General features: G+C 40.7%; 1 protein-coding gene across 1 annotated transcript; it reads right to left on the reverse strand.

Annotated features, from left to right (window-relative positions):
- Positions 1-295: 295 nt before the first annotated feature.
- On the reverse strand, positions 296-10,090 carry LOC117291142 (cytochrome P450 2U1-like). The gene is made up of 7 exons (XM_033772726.1): positions 9,988-10,090; positions 9,288-9,410; positions 8,531-8,790; positions 4,204-4,319; positions 3,276-3,893; positions 2,299-2,542; positions 296-673 (listed from the first exon to the last, which is right to left on the reverse strand). The coding sequence occupies exons 2-7, from the start codon at positions 9,395-9,397 to the stop codon at positions 492-494; spliced, it is 1,530 nt and encodes a 509-aa protein (XP_033628617.1). The 5' UTR covers positions 9,398-9,410; positions 9,988-10,090; the 3' UTR covers positions 296-491.
- Between the last annotated feature and the right edge of the window lie 4,329 nt (positions 10,091-14,419).

The following is a 14,419-nucleotide window of genomic DNA, read 5'->3' on the forward strand; positions in this document are numbered from 1 at the left end:
TAGGCAGGTCACACTCTGCTTGCATAAAAAACAACCCATACAATCCACGCGTTTGCCGCTAGTTGTACTCGACTCGTGGGCGCCGCCATGACAGCTACCGGAGGGTAATGGATGACTCAATACGGCACTAAAAATGGACTACTTTCGCTTGCTGTGCGCAGGCATCGCATGACGTAATGCTACCGTATTTGGTCATTCGGAAAACTGAAAACAGCGGAAAGTTGAAACCGCCACACCGGCATCTGAAAACACACACACAATGTGCACCAAGGGTATATTTTCTTTCAACATTTTCTTACAACTTCGATGACCAAATGAGTCAACATTTTCACAGACATGTTGTTTTATGCACCTTTTGGGATAGGCTACACCAAGTACTTGTCTTTGACAATTACCAAAAGACTTGTCCAGTGCCTGAGATTAATAGAGCGTTCGTAAAGGAAAACAAACTATTCTTCGAGATTGAAAACAAATTGGTTTTAAAGAAAGTCTCATTTTCTTGGGACAGCTCTGAGTCTGGTAGTTCGGGGCAGGTGTGTGATCCCTGGTAACCCGTCCAGGCTTGGGTGTGGGTCACCTTTAGGTAGTTCAAGACGAAACCTCTGAAGAACACCAGTGAAGGCCAGGAATATTTCACATTTGGCCAGCTGCTCCCCGAGACATGCCCTGCGTCCTGAAAGACAAGAAAGTAGTTATTCAAAACGGGAGATAATTACTTTCGACCTGGAAGCTCACTCAATATAAAGTTCCATAATATAATAAAAATCTTCCAGAGAAACATGGCTGTCTTAAGTACTTTTAATGTCGACAATATAGTAGGCCCAGTTAAAAGACCCCTACATGGTTATTTTTTTCTTCTTTTAATGCACCAACAGGCCAACTGAGGACCACTGGTCAGGTATGCGAAAATACAGGAAAAAGATACAAAGTTTGTCATTGTTTTCACAGTGGCCAACTCAGATCATTGATTGGTTGACTTTGGTAATTGATACGTCTACTCGACCACCCCCCCCCCCCCCCCCCCGCAAGCGTATTATCCATTAGCTGAATTGCTGAGAGGTCAAGCAATGCGCTACGAACAACTTTCAGCCAATGATAGCTCCTTATTCTTTCACTCAATGAGGGCGCTGTTTGGGTTATGTGCTGTTTGGGTTATGTCCCGACCACAGACATTGGGTGTGTTCGTTTAGCTTCCCTGGGGCCGATTTCATTAACGTCTATGTTTGCGATCATCGCTAACACACTTGCGATGAGATCGCAAACCTCAAATCCATCGCAATTGCGATGTCGCTAACTCTGCGTTTCACTAAAGTCATCGCAATTGCGATGACGTTAAAAGAAATAAAGTTTTTGTACGAGGCTAAAAGTAGTGACCTTTGACATCCCGCGACAAAATCGTCGGTCGTCGCTCGAAATGAAATGGCATTGTGCAGATTATATGTAAATCGTTGTCACGTTGGTGCATACGAACTATTGTGGACGATGTTTAGGCATTCATTTACAAAGGGTTAAAGCATTTATAGGCCTATGGCCTCTATTATAATTTTAGATTTTAATAAACAGTTTTCGTAAATCTGTTGTAACGGTGGGATTAGTGAAAATTCTGACATATCTGTCTAATAATACTAAGCTTCACACTGTCAATTTGCCAATACATTACACATTTTTTCTAAAAATGATGGTTAAAATAATCGAACCCATAAAGTATCTCCTTTTTACCGATATTAAGGGGCTCTCTGCTGCAGTTGCGTCGCTGATAGTTGTCATCGGCAATCTGAGTCTACCAGGTAAAAAACCGCAAGACTAAAATAATGTAGCGCCACTAATTTTACTCGAAATCACGGACAATTTATACGTCAAAACGTACACCACTATAGCTATAAGCACAGAATGGCGCAATGTATCATAAGTTTGCGATGAACTTTTAGTTTGCGACCACTAACATGTCATCGCAAGATTGTCATCGCTAAATAAAACTTTGCGAGGGGAAAATATATATCGTTAAGTTTTAGTGAAATCGTCGGCTAAAAATCCATCGCTAAGTTGCGATGGATTTTAGATTTAGCGATCGATTTCGGCGTTTGCGATGACCAAAACGCGTTAGTGAAATCGACCCCTGGGTCGACCACGGTGTGTGGCGGTTTTTTTTTTCCAGGACGAACGTGTGCAGATAATTACCCACGTTCGTCCTGGACAAAAAAACCGCCACACACCGGGGTCGACCCAGGGAAGCTAAACGAACGCACCCATAAAGAACCTAGGTGTTATGTCTGTGGTCCCGACCGAGTGTTATTTTACCTATTGAAAACGGCATGTAAGACTCATGGTTTATAAGTTGTCCATTCGTGTCTAAGAAACGGGTAGGGTCGAACCGGTCTGGGTCCTGCCAATACTCAGGATCCATGTGTGAAGAATACAGGTTAGCCATAACGGTGGTTCCTTTGGGTAGAATGAAGTCTTCTAGCTCGACATCTTCTGTCGTTGCATGTGGAATAGCGCAAGGGATGACATTGCAACGCCGATGTAGCTCTAGAAGAGTTGCCTGCAAACAAACAAGGATTGTGTTAGCAAGTGTTGGGTCCATTTTGGTTTTGAAACACAACTCTAGGCATGGCTTATGCAGTTTCATCATCTTTTTTTAATGATCTTATTTTATTGATCTGCACCAAAATACGTGGCTCAAAGTGAGTCAAATTACCCAAGTTTTGAGATGTCACACTACCGCCAATAGTTTTAAAGGGAAAAGGTTGTTCACTACCAGCCTCAAAGGAAACAGTCGCAACCAACAGTTATGTTTGGTAACCTGTTTTTACTATTGAGCTGTTCCTTCTGTGTGGTGCTAAGTGGATTTATGTGCGTTAATGAATTAAACTTGTAATGTCCGGGACTACACGACACTGAGTTGGAAGGAATTAAGAGAGATCCATTAATTTGGGCAAAATGCATCACTAGAACTGACAGATAAAAAAAAAGGAGTGAAGGAATCGTTTATAAGGTTGTTGGATACACCGGTAATGTGTTAAAGTGTACTCGACGTTTCAATCAGATGGTCGTCTTCGGAAGAAAAAAAAACATGTAGGCAGACTTAGACCCTTTTCGAAACTACGGCTTCGGCTTCAGACTCGACTCCGGCTAGGTTGGCCCCGTGGTTGGTTTGACAATGCGCGTGCTTTGAGTACGTGCTCAGGGCTGCAGACGGCAGAATGGAGCCTGAAGCCGAATCCAAAGCCGAATCCAAAGCCGAAACCGTGGAGTCTTATAAGACTTCAAGGTACCTGTGTAAACGGTAGATGCGTCTTATCGGCCATTGTAGGTACTCTATCACTCCCTACTACTTCATTTATCTCTGCTTGTATACGTGTCTGAATATCTGGATACATGACCATGCACACAAAGCTCCACAGTACAACCGCATTCACTGTTTCCGTCCCGCCAAGAAACAAGTCCGTCACTACGTGCTTTATGTAATCCTCGGTGAAACCAGTCTCTACCTTGCTGTAATTATTAGAGTCAGATAGGTCTCTCTTGGCTATCTCGCTAAGGTAGATGTCGATAAGATCTCGTGGTGAGTCGTGGTTAAGACTCGACTTGTGCTCTTGGACTCTATCTGAGACGAATTCTGAGATACCGGTGTACATCTCTCTGACGGCAAGATGGCCGCGAAGGGGAATGTACCAGAGTAATGGGAAGAAGTTAACAGCACTCGCACTGGTGAGATGTTTGAAGAACACATCGGCCATGTGCAGGAGGTGCTTAAAGTCTGGATTTGAGGGTTTGTATCGCTGCCCGAAGCAGACGGAGCAGATGATGTTACTGAAGGTAAGCTGGACAAGGTAAGTCATGTCAATCGGGCTGCCATCATGGGAGGCAAGCTCAGCTACGAAGTGGGAAACCTGACGTGCAGAAAGAATAAACGTGTTAATGAAAACTAACACCCAATATATAGTTTTGAAAAAGTGTATGCTTCGCTGTGTAAATTGTGTGAACTTACCAGCTATACAAGTGCCGCAGATTTGTGTCTCATCAGTGCAGACCGAGGACTTCTCTTTGTTCTCCCATTGTTTGGACATAGTTTATTTTACCGAGAACTGTCCTCGGTTATCAATAGTAGACATGCCTACTACATGTATGTGTTTTAGTTAAAACATTCTTGGGAATGTATACGGGCTGGGCGGGAATAAAACCACATGTGTTTTGACCAACCTCTTCTGTTACTTTGTTTTCCATCTGGGTGCGGCCTTCACCAAAACTGCGCATGACAGACAATACGAACCGTCGGTGATCCCGCCATAGTTGGTTGGCCTGCTGATTGGCAATTCCTGATTGGTCAAAATAAACGAGAACAATTTGGATATGACAAAGTATAGCTGCCTGACGGGTTTGTCGTGAGGATTTCAACTGGCACCAGTATAACCATGTACAGTATAGAACGAACACACTTCGAATGGAATGGAACTGTGTTACTGTTCTAGCAACAACGAAAAACGGAGTTTTTATTTGTCGGAGTCTTATATGGTCATGATTATGCAGATTTCGACTGTAACTACCATTGGTCTATAAATGATTTGACTTTGAGAGTAGTGACGGAAATTGGTACTGGATACTTTTAGCCATGGACCGCTAGTTTGTTCTTCATCAAGTGTAGAAATCCTTGCACACCCCCCCCCCACCTCACCCCCCCCCCCCACCTCACCCCCCCCCCCCCCCCCCCACTGAACAAAGTGGATTTGATCAGCTATGGTCAGCGACTAACTGAATAATAATGTGTATTAACAAGTGATGTGTAATTTACTGTTTTTGTAAATCCCTGCTGAGCCAGTCCTTTCTGTGCTTAACAATCGTTTGTTGTAACAGTAACAGCTTCATGAAATCATGCCTATTGCGAAAGAAAAGTACCCCTTCTGTGCCTACTTTGTCGTTAACATAAATCACATGTCTCGAATATTCATATAATAATGACGACGACACACTCCTCACTCGCGGAACATGACAGCAATTATACCCTAGCTATGATTAGTGGGCCTACATGTTATAAAACATTAATATAACATCTCTCCCATTATTTGTCATCGATGTAATGGGATCTGAGCGTGATGAGCCAACATACTCCCCCGGGTTCCACCCTCGGCTATGTCAGCACTCTCCAACGAAACTACGGGAATTACCGCAGATGAACAATACCCAACAATTGCAACCCAAGCTGACTCAAATTGCAAGAGATTTCGATCTGCCAATAGAGGTCACTTTGTTTTATAGAGACTAAATTCAAAAACTATCGTGCAATTTGACTGAATTTGACGGGTTTCAAGGTTGAACTTTAAAAACATAAATAATAAATAACTTAATAGGGGGGCCTAGAGACATCAAACTTAAACACATTTTGCATACAGGATTACTAATTCTGCAGGAAACAAATTAGTTTCAATCTGAAAGTTCACTGACAGTGACCATACAGTTTAGGGCCTACCAATCTTGTCAATCCTCTTTTTCCAAACTACAAATTTAAGAAAGCACCATTTGGGCATATTTCAGTGTGTTCCCAGCCCAGAACCCACACATTTAAATTACAACAGGGGCCAATTTCATCATGAACTTCTTAAGCGGAAAATAGAGCTGAACAATTTCCTGCTAAGCAACAATTAGCAGGATACAAGCCACAGATTGTATCCGAGAAATGTTAATTTGGCTGGTGAGCACATTGTTGTGTTTTGCTGCTTCTTGTGCCGCTCAATGAAATTGGGCCCACAGTTTGGGAAAGTTGTACAGTTGTAATGATTTTTATACGAATCGGAAATATACTTAGTGCAAGAATAAACTATAGATAAAGCTTGTGGGTACAACCATGTAAATCTTCTCTTTTGAGGGAGTGTTGGCTCTGAAAAGTGCCGGTTTGCTCTCGACTTTTCGGACCGTATATTCTGCTCGTCTTCAGTAGATATTTAATGTAGTTCGCAAACTATTGCAACAATAATTACAAAGTTATCATGTTTACTGGCGAAACTGTTTGTTCAAGATTGCAGTCTGCAGTGCGACATTGAAACGAGAGGCTCATAGTCGGATCACCGTCATGAAAAGAAACAGATAAACTAGATAAAACTAAGTTGCGGCTTGGCTCGAGTTAGTTTCGTATTGAGGTTTCTGAATTTAGTTAGTTTATTTTAGCCCGAAAGGAAAACCTCAGAGAGAAATGAACAGAGCTGTCATCACTACGTGTATGCTCACAACCACGACAACAAGTTTAGAGACCTTGGCAGCGATTAACGGTATCCCAACCTAATCCCATGTTCAACAATTTCATTGGGTTGGCGCACTTTCTACTCTAATTCACGCCAAAAAGTGTTCTCTCATAAACCACCAGGCGCTAAAGATTTAACAAATTGATACTTAAGTCCGGTAAAGCCATCGGACGGACCCTTACATCCCCGGGAGCCGCATGGGGGCCTCGGTCGCTAGTGACTTGGCTGTGAGCCGTGGTTCCGAAGCCACAGAACCGAGGTGTTGACAGTCATTCCAATTCATAGTGGTCAAAAACTGTAATAACATATTGGGTGTAATTTGGGAGATCTAGGTGGTCTTTGGTAAAGCATACCCCGGCCACAAAATGCGGTTAGAACTGGGCGGGATCGGAATTGAAATGGTTTGTAAGTTTGGATTAATGTATTATCAGTGAATAGGGTGGGACCAAAACTGAAAATACTGAGCAGAAAATATTTATACCCACTCAATTAAAACATCCCGTCAATCTGAAGTATGATTGTTCGTACGTCAATCATCATTTTGAAGGGTATGTTGAAAACGGATGTAGGGATCCGACTCTGTGTGGATTACAAAGAACATGCCTTGGAATTATCGAGCCCCCCCCCCCCCCCCATTCAAGAAAAACAAATAATATAAATATTTGCATACATGATTCCTCCAAGCCAAACCCACACACCAGCCAATATAGCGCCAAAATTGCGTGCCAGTAGTAATGTGAAGTGCTGCATTGCAGGGCACACAATATTCTATAAAAAAAAATACATAATTACGGAGCATTGTTATTTCCCTTTGTCTATAATGCAATTAATAATTTCCCGCAGACTTTGTACACAAATTTCTTAAGGAGCGCACCTGCCGGTCTTTAAAAAGTCCTTTTTGATACATTTTCTTTTCCCTTTTGACCTTGGTCTCCATCAGGTACCTCATGAGCCCCTTTTGGCCCCGGTACAGATTATTGCCCACCTCCACGCTATCGGTCAGCATCCCCATGAAAGCTTATCGAAAACGTACATGGGTTTTCCCCTCTCTCATATGAGAGAAATTCTCTTGGGAGAAAAACAAGGAGTGCTTTCCTGTCTGTCAGGTGTTGTCTCAAAGGCCGGTTAGAAGGAGACGCCGCCGGGGGACCTAGCCCCCAGGTATACCCGCCATATATAACACATTATCATAATTTGCTCTTGTTAATAACACGCCATTTTAAAGCAATTACAGTGGTGCCAGGAATAAGTCATGCATGTGAAATAGTATTGAAGGTTTTGGTAGAGAGTTCGGGTAATAAATCTGATCTGCACGCAGAAAAGTTCGACTTACACAAAGAAGAATAACAATGTTACCAGCTAAAATAATATATTGGTTGTGACCGGTTCTCTGATCAGTTTAGTTGAGCAAATAATTGCTCAGCAAATCTGCTAAGCGGCATTCACTGCTTAAAACTTGTGAAATAGATATAGGCCTATCTGGGGAGGAGGGGGGGGGGTCCGAGTATCGACTGATACAACATAGGCATGTTATATTCTAATGAAGACTATCCGAGCATACTGATCGAAACGTCGAGTAATCAAACCACTGGTTGTTCTCAGAATCACCACTCAAACGAGGTTTATGCATATAATGATGTCACCACAACTCTCACTTGATTATTCCCCCAGCAGGTAATATGTATACTTTTAAGAAAAGTTCGTTTCTGTTATTTTAATTGTAGATGTTTGCAAAAAAACATTCGAAATTTCGGTTTATCGGGTTTTTGAGATATCGCCGAAAATCCGGAGCGAATATGTCCATGCAGAAAGAAAGAGGCCTATTTATACGAATACACAATCTGAGAAGCGTTACTGCAGTAACGTTTCAAATTTTGGGAAATAAAAACTTATATTTTTGTACCTAACATTATTTCAAAGTTAAATAATATCTATACTATCGAAAGCTGCTGCAGCTGTAGGCTTTTAATCAATAGTTTTTGTATTGCCATACATTTTAAGAGTGTTCACCCAACGTGTATCCCCCTTCAAAGGAGGCGTGACAACGACGAAATCAACTTAACTAATTGTTTTATCAAACTTACACAAGAAGAAACCGAAGGTGGCAAATGAAGGCAATGCTTACTGTAAAATGGTTTTATGTTACCGAGTTCCCGTTTAGTAACATGTCAGACCAACATCATTTACCCTTAAATAATCGACGATGTGGGTGACCTTGTCTTCTATGTAGCTTTGTTGCACAGAAGTTTGTACCAATTATGGGTTATGTTAGGTGGAAACTATAGATGACTTACCCTTTCCCTGATTCACCCGGTTTAAGACCCAGTCGGGCCGCCCAGCGAACGACTGCCCTTTAGTGACGAACGCCTCCCTGATTGCTTTCCTTCCGTTCAGCACCACTACGAGCTTGGTACCAAGACGGACGCTAAAGATGCTACCGTATCGCCGGGCAAGACGAACGAATGTCAGGTAGGGTTTTCGGCCCATGAAGGGGATGTAACCAATAAAGGGTAATCCTAGAGGTCCATTTGGCATTCGCTTCGAGGTGCGGGATCTGTAAATTCAATTTAAATCAGTCCAAATACTTATACATATGCGACATTGTTACACAGTCCACGTGTTGCTTTACATTCGGTAATATTAATTTGTTATTCTGTCTATTCGTATATAAATGTTTACACTTCAGTGGTAAAAATGAAGGATCGAAACAATAAATATACTGGTTTTAAACAGAGCTTTCTTTCAAACTTCAAAACAGCACAAACTACAAGTGAGTTTAAATATTGCTTTCATTTGTTGCTTTCATTTAAAATTATTGCCGAAAATGCCAAACAGTACGGTATTTGTTATCAAGCAAAAACGACAATAAAACACCATTTTATTGACTTATTCTGCATTTCATTCGTTTTACTCATGGTTCCCAAAGTACTTATCTCAACCTCACCGAATCATCCCCTTCCAACGGCCCCACCATGCGCACAGACACCAGTGAAACCGTACCCGATGATAAACTGCGTCACATGTCATCAGTAATTTGATTGATATACTTACCTGTACTTCAAGAGGGCCAGTGCCAAGATTGCTAACACCAGAGACACAAATCGCCCATCCAAAAATCGTCCCAAGCTTTTCAAAATGGCCCAAATCTGAAAAATCGCCATCACTCTATCTAAACTACACAACAACAAGCACATTTTTAGTTAAAACAAAAATCTACAAGCTGAATAATTTGTGTGAGACTCGGTCACAAGCCATTGGTAGTCTGTATTGAAAATGAGTAAAAATGAAAAACACACAAGCCTACCTCGGAAATTCCTTCGGTAGATTAGTTTGCTCTTAAATGAATGGTCTATTTCCGACAACCTTGTTCACCCTCAGGGTAATCGATTATATAATCGGTGAACAACCAGCCTTGCTATTGGTTGATGGAGTTTGGGACGTCATAATAGAGCCAAGTTTGTGTCGCTTTGCCGTCTACTCTTTACCCGGAACCCCTAGGGACCGTCCCACCGGACTTGGTCTCTGTTTGGGCTGAATACCACTGGCCTTTCGTCTAAGCCTTCCAAAATAGAGAATCAACACAATAATATTCCCTAATTTCCCTTCTGTAATGTTCTTTCAGGAAGCCCTCCTTAGGATTGGAGATTTGGGGTTTTCGCTACTGACAATCTAATCCGGCAACATGATGACAACTTCTTTTGGCGCCAATACTATGGAGAAAAAAGAAAAGAAAAGCGGGCAGTGAACTTACCACCAACATCCACGCCAATCAAATACCTCAGTGAACCAGTTCAAATCGGATGCGTTAAAAGCTTATACACCCGGAGCTGGAAAAGGGTTCGGCATAGAGGGTGTTACAGTTTACGGAACTATTTCCGACTAACCAAAGAGTGGAAATGGTATTCAAGTTTTATGCATTTTTTTTCAGTGGGCGCAGCACCACGCGGGAAAATAAATTGTGTTTACAGGTCATCAAACTAATCACAACTATCGGTGACGCAGAAGCACAGCTTAGTCTGTGGGTGGATTGAGGCGCTCTTTGATTGCATCGGACATTTTCATTATCTTTGCAGAACAAAATTACCTTCTGTTATTATAAGTTCAGATGCTGCCCGACATAGAATAGTAAAGACGGAGCAAGAGGGCAGGTGATTGACAGTGTGAGTTTCGAACAAAACATGAAGTGATTTTTTTCTTCGGTTTCATCAAGTATAAACCATCATTATACTTAGGCCTAACATCTTTAAAGGCAAAGTACCTTTGGTTTTCGAAACCTTTCGATTGTTTTAATCCTATGTTAATGTAGAGGTACACGAGAAATCTCAAATCTGAAAAATTCATTAAAAAAAGGTGGTCATGTTTTTGAGATATTGCTAAACATCCGGAGAGAATAATGTCCACGCTGGAAAAATAACCCTAATATAGGAACACATAATCTGAAAAGCGTTAGGCGGTAACACTTCTCAAATTCCAATGGTTGGACATCAAAGCTGCCATCTTTCTACATAAACACATTACTTGGATGTGAAATGTTTATCAACTCAAAAGTTGCCTTTATTGGCTTCTAACCTAGGTGTTTCATAATTAGTACTTTTTAGAGTGACTACAAGCGTACCTTTAATAATGTTTTGCAAACTGACCTAAACTGAGTATAGAAGTACAAAGTGACCACAGGGATCTGTGATTTTGCTGTAACAGCCAGTGAGTACAACACACGAAAAACGAGGACAACTTTAACAGTAATTTGCACAAAGGGACCGAAGTTAGGTTGAGTCAAGTTCAATCAAAATGGTCCTAGTAAATACAAACGGTAAACATTTCCTATGTTGTTATTTAACATTTTTATCACATGACTAATTATGAGTATGTTAATGCTTAACCATAATCGATAGATTAATTTCGATTGCGTAGTGAATAAACCTGCGCACTTTGTTCAGTCCATGTGCATGACGTAGCAACGGAAACCACGATGACTATATTATATGCCGCCTGGCTACAATGCAAACACAAATTGGCATAAGCAAAACTTTAGTTTCAGAATTATGTTTAGAGAGTGGGTAGAAATGATCTCAGGTGTATTAATACAATATGTGCACATTTATTATGACAGCAAACAAAGCTGTATCATAATGGGACCCATAAGATGGTGACATAGCAGGTGGTGTTGCTATACCGGGGTGGGCATGATCGTGAGTGGGCAGCCTTTTCTAAACAGATAACCCTTCCGCGCAAACAGGGAACTTCGTATTTCTCTTATCCAATAAAACTCAAGGGAAACTGACTGAGTACATTTTGAAATTATTTTGGTTTGAACAAAGAAGAATGGCTAGAGCAGAACCAATGACCTCGGGATTAACGTGCCGGCGCTCGGCAGCCAGGGACTTTCATTTCAGACATAACAAACCACATGGTTCTTAAATCTTGTTAGGAGCAGGATCGTTCATGTGATCATGGGGATCAATTCAATCGTGAATGGTGGCCAATGAATGTGGAGAAAATTGCGCAAAAAATGGTGAGCAAATGGCTTCACCATCCCAACCAAACGACAGTGCACCAGAGGGAGTCGGAATCTCATAAGCCAATATTTACACCAAAATTTGAAAGTTTCTGAAACGAGTGAACAAAACAGTTTGATAATTCTGATTGATGATAAAGTTCAAGTCTGTATGGTCACGTGAACTGGTAAAGTTTGAGTGTTTAATTACCTTGTGTCTGCACAAAGGTTTGTTTATCACTGATCACAAACAATAGACCCTTGAACCATGAAATATTTAAATTGCACATAGTGCATGCGCACTGACATTTTGGTTGGCAAAATGAGGGAACATCGCACTGTTTTGTAAACGGCTAATGGCTGCGTGAAGCAGACTTGATTGTGCAACTCTATACTCCTCTCTTAATATTTATGCACGACGTCATAATTCGTACCTAAAATGAGGCTATGGGTGCACGTGATCACTTGCAGTGGCTGTGCCCATCGCCTCGTTTTGATTAGCATTGTGACGTACCTCATGCATATATTAAGAGAGGCGTATGGCAACCTCGTTCCCAGGGGTGATCGATCTCGCCGCGCCATTTTTTCCCAGCATGCCTTGCTCGATCATAACCCCTAGAAGTGTAACTCAAAAATATCCAAATATAAGGGATATTACAATTAGTCCTGTGGTTGATCCATTCTGTGTTTTGCGTTAGTCCCGCACACGCTTAATGCGCTGTGTGTAATAAAAGTCATAAACTTGCCTTGGCGTTCAGTGTTGCATGACAAAAAAAGTTAATACGTACATCTTTATACGCACGCGTTTTGGCGTATAGAGCTTTTTGGAAACGCACGGCATTTCAAATTTTGCGCGTATATGATAGCCAATCAAAGACGCGGATCGGAGTTTCCCTCCCAGGGGTTAGAGACGTACGCAGATCTAGCGGGTAATACGGCTCGCTGCCCATGGTAGTGAGGTTAGGCGTATGGCGTTTGCAAACCAATAGGGTATGTGAGCATGCATGAATGTAATTAACATATTTCATGGGAAGGGCCCTTTACATGTACACTTTGGAATAATTATAATTGCTAACAACATACATAAAGCCCCCTAGTAGTTAATTACTTGACGTTCCGACCCTGGCAAAGCCATTCTCTTTCTCTTTTAGCCTTCGAGAAAGACTCTGCTAGGGTCGAAATGTAAGGCCATTAACCATTGTTTGCATTTATGCCATTAGGTCATTTTTGTTGTAAAGTTTTTTGCAACAGCTAATTCTATATTCTCAACAGAAATAATGGTAACAATAGAAATCTACCTGGTATGTCTGCTGCCCTCTAGTGACCAAAACTTTCATATTTAAGTTCAACTCGGGCTTGTCAAAAAAAGGTACATGTAGATATTGAGATTGTTACTTTCCATATAAATAACAAGTTGCCAACATATTGTTAGTATTTGGAAGAGTACTGTGCAACAAGGCCTAATATAAATGCACTAGACACCTTTGGTATAGTCAAAGACCAGTAATCTCACTTGGTATACCTCAACATTATGCATATTAATAACAAATCTGTTTGAAGTTGCAAGAAAATAATGAAAGAAAAGACACTCATGGAACAATTATTTGTGCTTTCAGATCCATAATAAAAGGCTACTTGGAGTGAGAAATTACCTCTTTCTCAAAAACTATGTTTTCTATCAACAGCTGTCCAATGCTAAAAAAAAATTAAAAGTATTTACCAATAGTGTCCAGTGCATTTAAAGGCAGTGGACACTATTGGTAGTTACTCAAAATAATTATTATCATAAAACCTTTCTTGATTACGAGTAATGGGGAGAGGTTGATGGTATAAAACATTGTGAGAAATGGCTCCCTCTGAAGTGCCATAGTTTTTGAGAAAGAAGTAATTTTCAACGTATTTGATTTCGAGACCTCAGATTTAGAACTTGAGGTCTCGAAATCAACCATTTAAACGGACACAACTTCGTGTGACAAGGGTGTTTTTTTTCTTTCATTATTATCTCGCAAGCTTGATGACCGATTGAGCTCAAATTTTCACAGCTTTGTTATTTTATGCATATGTTGAGATACACCAACTGTGAAGACTAGTCTTTGATAATTACCAATAGTGTCCAATGTCTTTAAGTGCAATTGTTCAAATTCTATAGTATTCAAGAAAACTAATCATAAAGGTAATATATTGAAGTTCAATACAACACCTGTGTATACCATACATACAGCAATATAAATTAACTTCTTCTGTTTATGCTTACAAAAATCAACAATGATTCTAAATTTGGGGGTGAAAGTCAAAAAAGTAACAGTGAACACTATTGGTAATTACTCAAAATAATTGTCAGCATAAAACCTCACTTGGTAACAAGTAATGGGGAGAGGTTGATAGTATAAAACATTGTGAGAATCGGCTCCCTCTGAATTAACGTAGTTTTCCAGAAAAAAAGTAATTTTCCACGAACTTGATTTCGAGACCACAAGTTTAGAACTTGAGGTCTCGAAATCAACCATCTAAACGCACACAACTTCATGTGACAAGGGTGTTTTTTATTTCATTCATATCACGCAACTTCGACGACCAATTGAGCTCAAAATTTCACAGGTCTGTTAATTTATGCATATGTTTAGATACACCAAGTGAGAAGACTGGTCTTTGACAATTACCAATAGTGTCTAGTGTCTTTAATTAAGCA

This window comes from Asterias rubens, chromosome 1 (genome assembly GCF_902459465.1).
Source record: "Asterias rubens chromosome 1, eAstRub1.3, whole genome shotgun sequence".
NCBI lineage: Eukaryota > Metazoa > Echinodermata > Asteroidea > Forcipulatida > Asteriidae > Asterias > Asterias rubens.

Coding starts and splice junctions, on each gene's coding strand:
- LOC117291142 (XM_033772726.1), bottom strand. CDS start 9,397: ATGGCGATTTTTCAGATTTGGGCCATTTTGAAAAGCTTGGGACGATTT. Junction 4,320..8,530: donor CCGGGTGAATCAGGGAAAGG/GTAAGTCATCTA, acceptor TTGACCAATCAG/GAATTGCCAATCAGCAGGCC. Junction 2,543..3,275: donor CGCATCTACCGTTTACACAG/GTACCTTGAAGT, acceptor GTTTGTTTGCAG/GCAACTCTTCTAGAGCTACA.